The sequence below is a fragment of the Schistocerca serialis genome, chromosome 6 (assembly GCF_023864345.2).
Source record: "Schistocerca serialis cubense isolate TAMUIC-IGC-003099 chromosome 6, iqSchSeri2.2, whole genome shotgun sequence".
In the NCBI taxonomy this organism is placed as follows: domain Eukaryota; kingdom Metazoa; phylum Arthropoda; class Insecta; order Orthoptera; family Acrididae; genus Schistocerca; species Schistocerca serialis.
In genome coordinates this window covers 213189536-213207573 of record NC_064643.1, presented here as the reverse complement: position 1 = coordinate 213207573, position 18038 = coordinate 213189536, and the positions used below count along the sequence as shown (strand labels likewise).

Here is an 18038-nt window from a genome sequence, read left to right as displayed (position 1 = left end):
ATGCATTACTACGGTCAAGTACTACCATTTCTTTCCAGCATATTAACGACATTATATCTGCAAAAAAGTAAGTCTATTTCAGAGATGTTTTCTAAAAAAATAAAAGCAGTTTGACAGAAATTGGGAAAAAAATGAAAATTTACTTACTTTGCATTACTAATCAGTTTAAGAGATTTTGCCCAATATTTTACGAATACAATAATTAGTCGTATTCGTTCATCCAGGCACAGCACCCAACGCAACTGGCGACTAGATCTAGGACCTTCAGGGTCATTTATAACCAAATTGCACAAAATGTGAGTAGACCTATGGAGGAATCTTATCACAGGTTCACTTGCATCTGGTATTTCACCAATATTTGCAAACTTGTACGGAAAATTCAGCAAAAGTTTGCGAATGTTAGTAACAGATTCTTTACTCCCCAGCAGCGACACACTTCTTCCTAAAACAACAGCAGAAACAACAAATTCAAAAAACACTTCACACAGGATATTATGAAATGTTCATAACTAACTACATTAAGTCATATAATGAGAGCTGTCTGACCTTGAATAACTCTGTTTAGAGCCATCCAATTTCAATGTTCCATATGAACACTCATTACAATTTTCTGAAATGTCAATGGATTTCTTTCCCTAAATCCCTTCAACCGTATATATATATATTTAAAAAATAAAATTAATGTTTTGGCAATAATTTTTCAAATATTTTCTTTGTTAACTTTACAGAGTCAGTTATTTTTTACTTGTACTTCTACTTCTCCACTAAAATTTAAACCTCTCATACTGATACTGCCCCCCCCCCCCCCCCCCCCACACACACACACGCAAACATATGCATAGGAGAGGAGGGAAGAGGGATCTGAGTAAGAGTATTAATTTCAGGATTTCTGCAATCATAAGTACTGTACCAGTAATGAAACAATTTGGCAACAAACTCACGACGTGGTCCGTCGCATATTGATATGTCAATGGCATCTCCTGGTAGCGTTAACCCCGTCACTGCAGAACCAAATAACTCAGCTCGACAATCTGGAAACAGCTTTGCAAGATGCTGCTCCAAGTCTTCCACAATTGTTGCCACCTAGAAATGATAGAAAATAAACCTAAGATAGTTTGCACAACGATGCATACAAAAATTTAGTATGTCTAAAACAAAGTTGAATTCTATGCAAGTGTAAGTGTGGAACTATATTATGATCTTTCAGAAGCTGGTTGTTGTTTTCATTATCTACAACAGAGGTTTGAAACATTTTTGGTTCAATGCGCCCTTAGTACATCAATTTTTTTCAATAGCACCCTTAATCAAATCACTTGTCTACCTAATGCAATTGAAATGCACAACTGAGGTGGTTAGGTTAGTTTTACAAATAACGTAATAAACTAAACACTATTTTAAATTCACATACAAAATACTGTAAAGATTTATCATTGACATAATTACTGGGATGGGTGTCCTTGTTGTTCACTAGACAATTTCTTAAAATTGGAATCAACCTAGATATTGCTATCACCAGTTCCTGTTCAACAGTAAATTTTGCACAATATTTACTCTTTATTATAGGGAGCACCAAAATGCAGTTTCACACAAGTTGGGTGTTGCAAATTTAATTAATTTTTATTGAGCCTTATCACTGAACAGTGGAACATCTTTTATTGTTATCCAAAATCAATGAAGCTCCCGCTGCTAAATTTTGTCTTCAATTAACTGTCTCAAGAAAACTTAGTAAGATTTTCCTCCTCCAAAATGGTACATTCAAATGGAGTGCTGGCTCTAAACACATTCTGAATCCATGCAAATTTCATCAATACCGTATGTCTGAAAGTGTTTTTTCGGACAATTTGTGACAAGTGATCTTCAAAAATATGTTTTATATTGCAAGATAAATAAATTTAATTGGAGATCTCAAACTGGCACAACATGGAAAAACATTCTTTCCAATGCTGAAATCTTTTTGGTTAATTTTAAAATGTGCTTGTTTCCTAAGAATTCACACACATCACAGAAATACACTAGTTTCACCAAAAATTCTGTTTTTGCAACATGTTTAGCATATTTGTGTTTTCCTTCTTCAAGGAAAGTATACACTTGTTGCTCTAATTGGAATGTCATACACAGGTAAGCTAAACACAGGAATGGGGCAAATGTTTCCATTACACACCTATTTGTTATCATGTAAATCAGAATCACACATGGCATCTACCTTATGATGTATTGCAAACATAAGTCAATAGATTTCATTCATCTTCTCTGTAGAAGGTACCATTGCAGAAGGTGTCCGATGGAATATTTTTGTGGCACCCCTTCAGCACAGCTACGGCATCCCGAGGTGCCAAGTAGGACAATTTGGGAACTACTGATCTACAGCACTCCTAATCACATCTTTTCTCAAAATTCTACTAATCCTGTGCAGTTGTGGGGAAATGCTCTGCTGAGAAGAACCTGCCTGCCATTCAGCTGTCTGAAGTCTAAGTCAAAGTCATTAATGTAAGAGGCCAATAAAATTCGTCCTACTTCAGATTTCTAAGTCCAGCAATTGGTATGGTCTGGCAACACTGGAAGTATCTGGAGGATACTGGAAGTATCTGGAGAAAGTGTTGTCTTCTGCTCGAACTATTACAGTGCTGTTTCTGGTCATGATCTTATGATAAATGTCACTTAAAGGAGACACCAAATCATAAGCCCACATATGCTTACTCATTTATTTTTTTAATCACATTTTGGCTTTCTGCTAAGAGTATCAGTCTCATGGAACTTCAAAGATAATTTGATTCACTTTCTAACCCACCAATAATAGCAAAGCCTTCCACAAAAAAGCAAGTGGCAGTTGTGACATTTCTGAATGTTGTTTAAAAAATAGAGTTGAAAGTGAAAACATGTCTGACATTTGCGACATATTGTTCACTTTGGAATTAAACCTGGTGAGGGGACAGGTTTACTTAATGCCCACAAGAAAAAGAATCATTTATTGTTGTTAACTTTAATAAACAACATACTTTCTAAACAGGTACCTATATGTAAGTAGGATCCAGGACTTGAAAATATCTTTTAGAACAATCTTAGCAATGTTGTTGTTGTTGTTGTTGTTGCTGTTGTCTTCAGTCCTGAGAGTGGTTTGATGCAGCTCTCCATGCTACTCTATCCTGTGCAAGCTTCTTCATCTCCCAGTACCTACTGCAACCTATATCCTTCTGAATCTGCTTGCTGTACTCATCTCTTGGTCTCCCTCTACGATTTTTACCCTCCACACTGCCCTCCAATGCTAAATTGGTGATCCCTTGATGCCTCAGGACATGTCCCACCAATCGATCCCTTCTTCTAGTGAAGTTGTGCCACAAACTTCTCTTCTCCCCCATCCTATTCAATACCTCCTCATTAGTTACGTGATCTACCTACCTAATCTTCAGCATTCTTCTGTAGCACCACATTTCAAAAGCTTCTATTCTCTTCCTTTCCAAACTATTTATCGTCCATGTTTCACTTCCATACATGGCTACACTCCATACAAATACTTCCAGAAATGACTTCCTGACACTTAAATCTATACTCGATGTTAACAAATTTCTCTTCTTCAGAAACGCTTTCCTTGCCATTGCCAGTCTACATTTTATATCCTCTCTACTTCGACCATCATCAGTTATTTTGCTCTCCAAATAGCAAAACTCCTTTACTACTTTAAGCAATACCAGTTAATTTTCAATGATATGTATGCCAAGGAGTAATACTTTACGAGCACCACAAAAAAATTCAATAAAATATTAATTTTGTTAATTGTTGTTGATTTTTACTCACAATATACTATTTAAAAATACGTTGATCTGTAAGAAATGTCCTGAGCCCGAAAACATGAATATGACATTTGTCAAGAAGAGTCGAATCCACTACTAATACTTAAATTTTTGGGTTAAGTTTTACTGAAAAATTTAAAACAATTGTGGAATCTAGTGGAAGAAATCATTAAAAACAATAAATATTATTTTCAAAATCTTAAAATTTAAGTACATGACTAGATTCAATATTCTGAAAAGGCGGGTGTAATGTATCACCCCACCCCACCCCCTGGTATTGCACGGGTTAATGGAAGGCTGAAGACAGAGAAAAAAGCTTGAAACATCTGTGTTGTTAGTGGGACAAGTGCTACCACACAAACCACACTGGAAAAGGATTTTCTTGTTTTAAGAAATCATTTAGGAAACCTCCGTAACTAACACATATGAGTATTTAACGATCATGCAACATTTGCATTCAATAGGCAAGGTTCAGAATTTGCATGTAGGAGCACTGCATGTTCTGATTCAAAGCAGCAAAAATCACTTTTTTTTTTTTTTTTTTTTTTTTTTTTTTTTTTTTTTTTTTTTTTTTTTCTTAATGTCATCTGTTCACTCATTGAGTATTTATGGGTGATACTGTTCCTGGTGATGAGTGATGATGAGACTATACTTCTTAAGAAGAAATTAATGGCTGAGCCCTAACAAAAGGCATCACTCTGAGCAAAGGATAGTGTAAAGCAGATAATATTTTGCATCTGGTGGCACAAAAAGAGTGCTGTCCACTGCAAACTTCTACCCAAGGGTGTCTCTCCATCATAGCTGGCATTTATTGCCAACAACTTAGACAAAAACAACAAACAAAACTGCATCAGGTGTTGGTACTACATGCTACCGCACTGCAGATTTCGCTAACAAAACTATCCAAGAGTTTGTTGGGAAAGTAATTTTTCACACACTTAATTGTATGATCCTGTGTCCTCAAATGTTCACCTTCCATGTTGCTTATCAAACAACCGAACAGAAAATTCCTTTTCGGATGATTATACACTTTAACCCTGGCTTGCCAAAATCTTTAACTTGTATCTAGTAGGTTTCTATGGGTTTTGAGTATTGTCAGAATGTTTAATCAACGTCAGAGAATATATTGTTGATGATTTAATTTCTCTCTTATGTCTACTGTTGTGTTTAAAAAACTAATGGAAGAGCTATATAAATAGAAATGAACTGCATCTTACTGTGATAAGCTTACAACGAATGTCTATTTTCACAAAACAAAGTGCAACACAAGCATGCCTAAATCTGCACAGATTGGTAACATACTAGTAAACCCCCGATTCTTTAAAGAATCAAACTCTCACGTATAAAACTGCTTCAAGCATTTGACATCAAGCACGTAAGCAAGAAAAAGTTTAGAAAAACATTAGAAATTGCACTGATGTTTGTTGTAAGTCAGTAAGTGCTCTCTTATGAAACAACAAATGCATTTAGTCTGGCTTATTTGCACTCTATTTTAAGCAAATACAAGTTTTCACACATCTCAGTGTTTACGATGTATCTGCTGAAATACAGGGTGTCCCACATAAACAGGTATGCCTCATGCCTGAGATTCAAGGAAAGATGAATTAAGTAAAGAAAACAGGCAGCAACATGTAGTAATTCTGCAGGCATGATAATGTTAATTTGTCTAGTAATTTTCCATTTTGAATTGTCTATTGCATGCGAATCATCTATTGCATGCTTTTTACAGTGCCTCATTTTGCAGTGGCTTCATATTAGCAAATTTGCTAAATTTCAGGCAAAATCTTTTATTAGCCATAACTCTGTAACTAAACATTTGTGGATCTATGTCTATGTGAACTTTTTTCTTTAGTTTTGCTTGTAGAATAACATATTAAAATATTTGCAAAAAGGTACGGCCAAACTTTCAGGAAACATTTCTCACACACAAATAAAGAAAAGATGTAATGTGGACACTTAATTTCCATGTTAGAGCTTATTTTAGTTTCATCAGTATGTACTGTACTTCCTCGATTCACCGCCAGCTGGCCCAATTGAAGGAAGGTAATGTTGACTTCGGTGCTTGTGTTGGCATGCGACTCTTGGTTCTACAGTACTAGCATCAAGCACATCAGTACGTAGCATCAACAGGTTAGTGTTCATCACAAACGTGGTTTTGCAGTCAGTGCAATGTTTGCAAATGCGGAGTTGGCAGATGCCCATTTGATGTATGGATTAGCACGGGGCAATAGCCGTGGTGCGTTACACTTGTATCGAGACAGATTTCCAGAACGAAGGTGTCCCGACAGGAAGACGTTCGATGCAATTGATCGGCGTCTTAGGGAGCACGGAACATTCCAGCCTATGACTCGCGACTGGGGAAGACCTAGAATGACGAGGACACCTGCAATGGACGAGGCAATTCTTCGTGCAGTTGACGATAACCCTAATGTCAGCGTCAGAGAAGTTGCTGCTGTACAAGGTAATGTTGACCACGTCACTGTATGGAGTGCTACGGGAGAACCAGTGGTTTCTGTACCATGTACAGCGTGTGCAGGCACTATCAGCAGCTTATTGGCCTCTACGGGTACACTTCTGCAAATGGTTCATCCAACAATGTGTCAATCCTCATTTCAGTGCAAATGTTCTCTTTACGGATGAGGCTTCATTCCAAAGTGATCAAATTGTAAATTTTCACAATCAACATGTGTGGGCTGACGAGAATCCACACGCAATTGTGCAACCACATCATCAACACAGATTTTCTGTGAACGTTTGGGCATTGTTGGTGATGTCTTGATTGGGCCCCATGTTCTTCTACCTATGCTCAATGGAGCACGTTATGATGATTTCATACGGGATACTCTACCTGTGCTGCTAGAACATGTGCCTTTACAAGTACGACACAACATCTGGTTCATGCATGATGGAGCTCCTGCACATTTCAGTCGAAGTGTTCGTACGCTTCTCAACAACAGATTCGGTGACCGATGGATTGGTAGAGGCGGACCAATTCCATGGCCTCCACGCTCTCCTGACCTCAACCCTCTTGACTTTCATTTATGGGGGCATTTGAAAGCTCTTGTCTACGCAACCCCGGTACCAAATGTAGAGACTCTTCGTGCTCGTATTGTGGACGGCTGTGATACATTACGCCATTGTGCAGGGCTGCATCAGCGCATCAGGGATTCCATGTGACGGAGGGTGGATGCATGTATCCTCGCTAACGGAGGACATTTTGAACATTTCCTGTAACAAAGTGTTTGAAGTCACGCTGGTACGTTCTGTTGCTGTGTGTTTCCATTCCATGATTAATGTGATTTGAAGAGAAATAATAAAATGAGCTCTAACATGGAAAGTAAGTGTTTCCGGACACATGTCCACAAAACATATTTTCTTTCTTTGTGTGTGAGGAATGTTTCCTGAACGTTTGGCCATACCTTTTTGTAACACCCTGTATTTGTGAATCGCCCTGTCATCCCATACGGTAAGTCTCCCCTGACCCACAGTTCTGGGTGACTTTCCCAAAGTCTACCCCTTTTCCTCGACCTCTCCAGTCCTTTCCTTTCACCCTTCTTCCTTCCCCTTCAAACCTTCTGCCTGAGCCTGAAGAAGGAGCCACTGGCTCCGAAAGCTTGCCAATCACAATAGTGTGTGTTCTGCTGCTGCTTGGTGAGTAGATTTTTTATCCATTCAATTAAATAATTTTATCAAAGATTGTAAACTGATTCACAACCGAGTTATTAAATAATGTGTTTATGAGAAAGTGGCCATTTAGATGCTGCTACCTGGGCATACAGTAGAAGACAGCAGATGTTCCCTTTGGCCATTCATTACGCCAATGTATAAATAAGGCCTGAGAGGTAGTGATACACACTTTGCACCAAGCTATCACTCAGTCCACTTCAGTCAAATGCCTACTTACGCCCTGCCTCTGATGACGTCACAGCCAATCTGTTACTAAATGTACGTTTTCGGTACAAATAAGAAGTGAATTCGCAAGGACTGGGCCGTTCTTTGAGACTAAGTGTTTGAATTTAAAAGGTTGATGACTGATACTGTTGCTGAATACAGTACATCAAAAATACAATCAAAAAGACGAGACAGTTATAAATGGCACAAGAAAAGGTGACAGCTGGGCCCCTTCATCATGTATTGGTCAAACATTTCGCATCAACTGTCCTGTTTTTTCACTACTGCCACAAGCTAAATAGTTGCATAGCTAAACGTTGCAAGTTGTGTTGATAATACTGATCATGGATTATGTCAGCATTTTCTCTCATGTCTCCCTTCTCTACAATGGCCTAAAATATTCCCTTAACTTCTCCTCCTCCTCCACCACCACCACCACCACCACCACCACCACTCATGGTGCAAACTGTCTGTCTTTTGTGCCACTTATAACTCTTTCAGTCATGTCAAATGTCAATAAGAAGAAAGTGCAATGAAGGCAAGCGGGACAAGGAGTAAGAACGTAGAACCGAAGTAAACCTTACTAGGAAGAAACATGAAATGGGGAATTTTTAGTACTGATGTTATGGGTTTTTCACAGAGGCTACAAATTTATCGTGTAGAATCAGAAAAAAAGTAAGATTGGAGAACGTAAAATCAAACAGACAGGAAAACACTCACAATGAAAAACCAAAATTACCGAAGTATCATGTTGGGCAGTGGGTTATGCTATCTAACCCTCACATTCCGAAGGGGAAGACAAAGAAGTTAATTCCATGGTAACAAGGGCCCTATCAGGTACTCGAAACAACATTCCCAGTTAATGTTAAAATAAATATCTCCACCTGAACCATGACTGTCCATATGAATATAATCTGCCAGTTTCAAGGTGAACAAGAAGCACTGCTTCAATTGTTGGAGGTCCCTTCCAAAGGGGAAAGAGTGTATCTGAGCTTTCTCTAACACATCCACACACATCTTAAGACCTCAAGGTGGTCTCATGAGTTGAATGTTTGCAGTTCCTTATCAGTTATGTATTATGGTTATATTTATGTTGTTTTATTTCTATTAGAAAGGTTCATGATGAACAATTGCTTATAGGTAGTAAGTTAGAGAACTATTAATAGAACAGTAGTGTCTTGCAGTAGGTATAGAAGTTGGTAGTGAGTGAGAGTGAATGAGTTTATGTGTGACACACTTTGGCATGTAACTAATGTTGGAGATTCTTTATAATGGATGCTTTCTAGGTTAATTCAGTCGTTTAAGATGATATGGGATTTGAGGAAGTAGGACTCTCCACTGTGGAGTCACTACAGTGCCAATCCGATAAAGACACAGTTTGCCCCACAAAGCAAATACACACCATATCTGAGTCATGTGAATATACTCTGTTTCGCTCCACAAAGACAGCAACTAACTGCCCCAGGGAAATCATCACAAGTGAAACTGAATTTTTCCACAGGACAGAGTCACATAAGCTGTACTCAGAATAAAAACTGATAATAGTCATTGCCATCTACTATGACCAAAGACATTTTGGCAGCACCCAGCACATACAGCTTAAAGGTCAGGCATTACTAATGAATAGTACACAATGAGACATTTCAGGTCCCATTTTCCAATTACTTGCCACCATTACCAGAGCCACAACTCTAAATACCAGTCACTTATTAATTTACCTATCAGACCTACCTTTCAAAATCCTACCCAAGGAAAACCTGACTTTCCACAATGCCACATTAAACGTAGTTCTTCTGGCTACCATGGCGCAGATGATGGCAGCACAAAATGGTCGTGTAACAATGGAACACCTACTTGATCACCTATGAAAATATTGGGATGAACAACACAACCAATTCATAAGCAAAGGGACTAGTATATCAGCCGTTTGTGTAATTCTGAGCCTAAGAAGTATTGTGTTCTGCCATCTAAGATGTATAGTTGGCCATATCCTGTTCTTACCTTCCTTCAACCCGCAGGTTCCCAACAGTCATGAGGATGCCAGTGAAACAATAATAAATTATGAATGAAAATAAAGTACAAGGAGAAGCAAAGACAGTCGCAGAAGTTCAGTGCTTAAGCAACGTGAGACACTGTATGTAGTGTAAAATAAAATGAATAGGACGACATGCTTAAGTCTTATTCAAGCAATGAACAACCTTTGATATGTGTGAAAGTGTCTCTCTTACAGTTAGACCAACAAAATAGGAATCTGGAGGACCATGTTACTCTAAGGAGGGAGGAAATGTAATGACTTAAAGACACCGGCAGCTGGGATTGCAGCCCTGTAACTTAAGCCAGTCAACAGTTACCAACCAATGCCCTGCAAGCTCAGCAGTGTCAACAGACACTGGCGCTTCCATGTATGGACATCATGCAGACTCCCACTGCACAATTGACTAACCTACTGATTACGTCACACCAAGTCATCTGCCCTGGTCCAGATGTTTTGATGGCACCTCTGTACAGGGAGCTTTTGCAACTGCCAGCTTGTGGAAACTGGATTTAAAGCAACAGAACCAGCCCATCAGCAAATCATCACAGATGGGCCATCCGATGACACAGGGCCTGTGTCAGTCATCGCCACATCTATGACATGGCCACAAACAATGCTGCCTGAATATCCAACCCAGGCACAGGGGATCTGCCAGCATGCTTTGGTGGCCAGGTCACTGTTACCATCTATGGGAAATGCACATGCCAACACGCCCCTACCAGTGTGCTGGGCACCAAGGGTCACCTCCCATCGTCTGCAGTATGTCTGTTTCAGATGGGCTGAACTACATCTGTTCATGTTCAGTGTTCTGCCAACTGACTGGCTGCCTTCTTTGACTACTCCATTGCCATCCTGCAGCACAGAACCACTCTCCCACTCCTACCCTGCAGAAAAAGCCTGTTACAGTTTGCAGTTGGTGCATCAGGGTATTATTAGTAATTACACTCTAGTCCCTGAACCTAATTACAGAATGGGAATAAAACTCCTTGACGTATGTTTTCTTTATTCCAACCCTTGGCAATCATGTCTGTGACGTGCTAGTACATCGACTCGGAGACTTTTTCTCCTGCTTGTAGTATAGCTGAAACCTGGCAATAACACAGAATACGTTTGGTATCCGTGTGATCATTGGGTTACTGGATGAGACAGAATTACTCAACTAAATTCACCTGATATCTTCTTGTCATTTCCACTGACTAATCTTAGTGATTTTCACTTATTGTGGATCATCAGGTTATCAATTTATCGTTTTGAATCAAAGAAGTTGTTCCATGGGGGAACTGCAACTAATCTCATCTTTTTCATTGCAATTTAGCTGCCCTAACCACCACTGGGGCAATAAGAGAGAGAGAGAGAGAGAGAGAGAGAGAGAGAGAGAGAGAGAGAGATGCTGCAGTTCTTTGGTAGCTCTGAGGTAGGTAGCGCACACTATAAAGTGAAGGAGGTGTTGGCTGTTAATTCAAATCTCACTGGAGGCCAGCCTTTTACCTATTATGTGTCAGAGCTAGAAGCAAGCCAGACAGAAAATGAGTAAGGATATCTTGCAAAAACTTCTCCCCTGAGCCTTCTTGCTACTCCCAGTACCCCATAGTGCAAGTGTGAAGAACTTGTGACACTGCACACTTGATTATCAAACTGTGCCACTAAATAATTTATTAACTTTATGCATCCTCTATACCTGCTTCTTTTCCATACTTCTTGAGTATGACACTTGTAAATGCAGATAGTTTCAAAGTCCGAAGTGTGCAATATGTTACTAATTTGTGTGGATGTAGGGAAATTTGTATTACAGATAATTTACGTTCTATGAAAATATACTTCCATTGTAAGGTTACTGGAATAAGTTGTAATTCTTTGCATTAGTACAGTTCCTATTTATTAGCATTTTTCCATTAATTTATTGAACGCAACTGTAAACATTAGAGAGAAATCACTAATCAACAATATATTTGCTAACATTGACTAAACAACCTAACAATGCTCAATGCCTGTAGAAAACTTCTAGTTAACAGTTAAAAATGTCATCAAGTAAGGTTTGAAGAGTATTTTCATTCGGAAAGGAATTTACTTAACAATTGTTTGATAAGGAATGAGAAAGGTAAATATTTGAGACCATAAGATCATGGTAATAAGTGCATGAACGAAGACTTCCACAACAAATTCTACAAAATTATGTAGTTAGATAGATAATCTATTGAATTACATTACATTATTGTGTTAAAAATAATGTACATTAAAACACATTCAACGATAGTCCTGTTTGTGATTTGGATTCGGTTTTATTTTGCTTTAGGGTGCAAAAAACAACTGGGGTCATACACACCCAAGTCAGAACTATAGAACATGAAGACACAGAGAGGAGGTAGAAAACAACTATACGTCAGTCCCAATTGACATAAGAGAAGACAGCTAAAAACAGGCAAATGGAGAAAGGGCGAAAAAAAGAGACCATACAGAAGTGGGAATGTAAACAGTTCAGAAATGGGCATTCCATCAGGAAGTAGTGGATAGTTAAAACTTGGGTGCAATGTGTCCAAAGTGGTGCGGTAGCGCCACTTATCAAATGACGATGGGTAAAAAGGCAGTTCCCTATATGCAGCCTAGTTAAACTGACCTCCTCCCAGCGGGAGGGCCGAGAGCAGGTCGTCCAAGCCGCTGGGAGAGGCTTGATAAGTCAGAGCTTATTCCCGTGAAGGGAGGACCGTTGGCGATGCCAAAAGGACACCACCTCCTGAGAGACGGCAACACAGAGATCATCGGAGGGAATATAGAAACTAGCGGGCTGAGGTATGAGTACTGCAGCCTTGGCCGCAGCCTCATTTCCTGGCAGACCAACATGACCAGGAACCCACATAAACATCACACTGGCTCCACCAAGAGTGAGCAAGTGACAGTTTTCCTGGACTCGCTGCATTAAGGGATGGGCGGTGTACAGCGCATATAGACTTTGAAGGGTGCTGAGTGAGTCTGAGCAGAAGGCACAATTGAAAAGTCTGTGTCACCAGATGTACTCCATGGCCTGATACTGAGTGAAGAGCTCAGCTGTAAATACTGACCAGTGTGCCAGAAGCCAATATCGAAAGATACGGTTGCCAATGATGAAGGCACAACTGACCCCACAGTCAGTCCGAGGCCCATCAGTGCATATAAAGGTACCATCTTGAGGTTCCATGCAAAGGTCGTAAAACTTAAGGCAACAGAGTGTGGCTGGAGTAGTGTCATTAGGAAGTGAATGAAGGCCAAGGTTAACATTAATTGCTTCACGAAGCCAAGGTGGAGAAGGGTTCACACCCATTGCGAAAGTTGCAGGTAATGTGAAGTTAAGCTGCCATAACAAGTGCTGAAAGAGGACTCCAGGAGGTAAGAGAGAAAACGGACATGCCCCATACAGGCGATCAGAGGAATCATCGAAGAAGAAAGCATAGGATGGGTGGCCATGCATGGCAGACAAACAGCATGCATTCCTGCTAAGGAGAAAGTCACAGCAGTAGCACAGTTGTAGTTCAGCAGCTTCAGCATACAGACTCTCAGTTGAGCTAGTGTAAAAGGCGCCAGTGGTCACACAGATGCCATGATGGTGGATAGTGTTGAAATGGTGTAAGGGGGATGGATTTGCAGATGCATAAATAAAGCACCCATAGTCGAGTTTTGAACAGACAACGGACCGGTACAAACAGAGGAGAGTGGTTCGACTGGTACCCCAGGAAGTACCATTGAGGACACGTAGAACATTGAGGAAACGCGTACAGCAGGCTGCCAGGTAAGACACATGGGACAACCAAGAGAGTTTCCTATCGAGCATGAGCCGCAGGAATTTTGTAGTTTCAACAAACGGAAAGGCAACAGGCCAGAGATGTAAAGATGGTGGGAGAAACCAATTGCACTGTCAGCAATTGTCAGTGGAAAAGCGAAAGTCATTGTCGATGCTCCAGGAGTAAAGACGATCAAGACATCGCTGAAGATGCCGCTCAGTGAGACAGGTCTGTGGAGAACTGCAATAGATGGCAAAATTGTCAACAAAAAAGGTTTTGAGGGACAGGCCACTATAGGGTTAATGGCAATAGCAAAGAGGACGACACCGAGGATGGCACCCTGAGGCACACTGTTTTCCTGGATAAAGATATCCGATAAGCCAGAACATGCATACACCTAGAAAACTCGATCATTTAAAAATTCCTAAAGGAAACAGGGCAGGCAGTCACGGAAGCCGCATGTGTAAAGAGTACGGAAGATACCAGTTCCCCAGCAGGTGTCGTAGGACTTCTCCAAATCAAAAAACACTGACACAGTCTCGAATTTCTACAGAAAACCGTTCCTGACTGAGTGGTCAAAGTAACGAGACGGTCAACTCCAGAACGCCGCACTCAAAATCGACACTGTGCATTTGTCAGTAAATTGCGAGACTCGAGCCACCACACCAGCCAGGCATGAATCATAAGTTCTATCACCTCGCAAATGCAGCTGGCGAGAGAGATGGGGCAGTAGGTAGAAGGAAGGTTTTTGTCCTTACCAACCTTAGGTATGGGTATGATGGTGGCTTCACGCCAACGTCCGGGAAATGTGCCCTCTTTCCAGATGCGGTTGTATGTGTTAAGCAGAAAGTGCTTGCCTGCAAGAGAAAAGTGTTGCAACATCTGAATGTGGACAGCATCTGGTCCTGGGGCGGAGGATCGGGATGAACAGAGAGCATGATCTAGCTCCTTCATAGTAAAGGCGGCACTGTAGCACTCACGATTCGGAGAAAAGAAGGGTATCGCCCAAGCCTCCTCTGCTCGTTGCCGATGGAGGCAGGCGGGATGATAGTGGGAAGAGCTCGAAACGTCTGCAAAATGGTGTCCAAGGCGTTGGAGATAGCAATAGGGTCCACGATGACATTGTCTGCTACTGTCAGGCTGGAAATTGGGGAATGGATCTTGGCCCCAAAGAGCTGTCGGAGATTGGCCCACATGACAGAAAAAGGGTGGAACTGTTTAAAGAACCAGTGAATGAAATGCAGCTAGCTCCTTTGATAACCCAAAGAACGCGAAGACACTGTGCACACATCTGTTTATAATGAATACATTTTGCCATGGTAGGACGACAGTTAAAAACGTGGAGAGCATGTCTCCATGTGCAAATTGTGTCGCGGCATGCCTCAGTCCACCAAGGGACTGGGACATGACGTGATAAAGAGGAAGCGCAAGGAATGCTACTTTCTGCAGCAGTAAGGATAACGTTTTTGAGATATTCCAGCTGGTCGTCACAACTCGGGAAATTTTGTTTTCGAAGGTTGCCAGGGAAGAGTAAAGCTGCCAGTCAGGCTTAGTAAGCTGCCATTTGGGTGTGCACGCAGGTGGAGTAGGAGTTGGCAAATGGATAGCACATGGGCAATGGTCACTCGAGTAGATGTCAGAAAGAATGGACCATTCAAGACGATGGGCAAACTGGGTAGTGCAGAAGGATAGGTCCAAATGGGAATAGGTGTGCAAGGAGCTGGAAAGGAAAGATGGTGCTCCAGTGTTAAAGCAGAAGAGGTCAAGTTGGTTAAGAAGATCAGCCAACAGGGCATCTTTCTGACAGGTCCTGGGAGAACCCCAAAGGGGATGATGCACATTGAAGTCACCGAGTAGCAAAAATGGGGGAGGTAGCTGCCCAATAAGCTGAAGGTAGTCTGCCCTGGTGACATTGAATGACAGAGGAACATATATGGTACAGAGGGAAAATGTCAGGTCGGGAAGGAAAGGGCAAACTGCAACAGCTTGAAGATGGCAGTCAGGGAGATGGCTTGACTATGAATGTCATCCCGTATGAGCAGCATGACACCCCCATGAGATGGAATGCCGACTTCAGGGTAAAGGTCAAACCGAACCGAGAAGAAATGTGAAAGTTAAAAGCGGTCATCAGGACGCAATTTCATTTCCTGAAGGCAGAGTATAAGGAAATGCTGCAATGCTAAAAGCAGCTGCAAATCCTCTTTGTGGGACCAAAGGCCAAGAAAGTTCCATTTGAGGAGTCATGATGAGGAAAAAATGAAGGAGTGTTATCTCGGCAGCTGTCGAGAGATAGCCTGTGAAGAGTCGCGGCCACAGGGCACACAAGCATGAGGATCCTGCTCCGTGGGATCCACAGAAGCATCGGCTTGCATGTGCTATCGGTCTGTGGAGTGCAACACTGAAAAACAGTTGGTGGTGTGCACCGGCAACACGGAGGCCGGTGGGGGTAAAGTATCACGTGGCAACACCTTCGAAGAGATCTTCGAGTCAGGGAAGGCGAAGACCATTTGCTTTTAGTGAACTTCTTCGAGTCTTTCCAGTTAGCAGAGGAAGACTTGGGTGTTGTTTGGCTGCAGGGACATAGGATGTCTTCATGGGAGTACTCCTTCTGTCCTTTCCGGCCTACTGGTTGTGTAGCTGGTGGTTTTGCCTCTTGAGGTGAGAGTTTGATGACTTGTTGCACAGCTAGACAGGGGATGGTGATGCTACCTTGACACTGGGTGATTTTACAACCTCAGAGCTGAATTTGAGGTTACTTGTCTGTGTGGCCATGTCCTTCATGGAGCGAGGGGTAACAAGAATAGAACTATAGGTTCCAGACGGGAGAACGCAGGGTTTGCAACTAACCAATAACTTGTAAGTGACTGGGTAAGGCACTTTTTCCTTTACCCAGACCTCTTGAACAGCCTTCTCATCAAGATACATGGGACAATCCTGAGAGGAGGTGGCACGGCCCCCTTTGCAGTTGATACAGCGTGGAGGAGGAGGAGGCGGACAACTGCCCTCATGCGCATCACTACCACAAGTTACACATTTGGCTGGGTGTCAACAACACGTTCTAGTGTGGTTGAAACAATGACACTGGTAGCAGCACATTGGGTTCGGAATGTACGGTCGGACTGTGGTAATTTCATAACCTGCTTTGATCTTGTATGGAAGCACCACACTATCAAAGGTGAGAAAAAGAGTGTGGGTGAGCACTAAGGAGGAATCTACCTTTTTCATCACCCGATAGATGGCAATGACACTCTGGTCAGAGAGGTAAGACTGGATTTCGGCCTCAGTCAGATCGTCGAGCAGCCTAATGTAAATAACACGATGGGAAGAATTCAGAGTTCTATGGGCCTCGACACAAACAGGGTAGCCATGGAGAAGTGAGATGGCAAGCAGTTGTTGTGCTTGAGAATCAGAAGTAGTCTCCAAAAGCAAAGCACCATTCTGCAAATGAGAGCAGGATTTCACAGGGCCGGCAACTGTATCAACACCTTTCTGAATAATAAACGGATTTACCACGGCGAAGGATTGGCAGTCTCCAGTACGTGAGACCAAGAGGAACCATGGTGCAGTGGGAAGGGTCTTTGAATCATCAGCCTCATTAAGTTTACATTTTGTAGATGTTGACTGGGAAGACGATTGGCTCATCGCGAGAAAATCCCCCATGTCAGCATATCTGATGGTGCACTCCTTGCAACTGGTGGCCCTCTTCACAAGGGGGCACACCCACCTTAGGTGATTGTTCACACCTCAGGTCACACCTCCCCAACACCTGACAGAGGGACCAATTGGAAATTTGGTCAGGTTGCAGCTCAGACAATCACCCCTCTCTGGGCCTGGCCAATACCAGGGGGTACATGTGAGCCAGACCTGTCAACCCTGGGCTGAGAATTATGCATTACACAGTCACCTGTTACACATCAGACACGTGGACAGGCCTTCAGGAGTGCACAGGGAGGGAGAAGAAAAAGAGGAACCTCAAGTGCCGAAGCAGTGGAACGAGAGGAGAAGGGGAACCAAGAAAGGAAAAGGGAACAAAAAACAGTGGTGACACTGTTCTTATCCAGGGACAGACAATGCAGAACATTCCCAATAACACCACAGAAATGTTTCCCAAGGGAGGGGAAAAAGAATAGCAAGAGGATAGACATGCAGCACAGAAGGGAAAAGATACTGCAAAAGCTGGGGCTCCATGGTAGCCAAGCACGAACCTGCCAAAGAGTGGTGAGCCCCTTGCTGTTTGTGGGATCAGCAGTGTGGGGTATCATGTGGTAGGAACACGCAATGCAATTTTGTTGGTTATTTTCCTTATACTGTGACCAAAAGGTTACTCAGCTGTTGACAACATAAGCTGGCTATGATGGATACATGAATGGATAGGAGTTCATAGTGCACAGCCCACTTTTATGCCACAAGGTGCAAAATAATGTATGTTCACACTGCCTTTTGCTCGAAGCGATGTCTTTAGTTGGAGCTGTCATAAATTCCTTCATACAAAGTTAACATAAATGCAACATCACTTACCCATCAAATTTTTGCTGCTTTGGATTAGAGTATCAAGTACTCCTACACACAACT

General features: G+C 41.8%; 1 protein-coding gene across 5 annotated transcripts in view; it reads right to left on the bottom strand.

The window, feature by feature from the left end:
- Positions 1–18038, bottom strand: part of LOC126483934 (speckle targeted PIP5K1A-regulated poly(A) polymerase-like) — a 162276-nt gene that overhangs the window by 91697 nt on the left and 52541 nt on the right. For all 5 annotated transcript variants that reach the window (XM_050107214.1, XM_050107217.1, XM_050107213.1 and 2 more), the window contains 2 exons: positions 942–1083; positions 148–442 (listed from right to left, as the gene is read on the bottom strand). In XM_050107214.1, coding sequence (XP_049963171.1) covers positions 148–442; positions 942–1083 — 437 coding nt within the window. The remainder of the gene's footprint in view (positions 1–147; positions 443–941; positions 1084–18038) is intronic.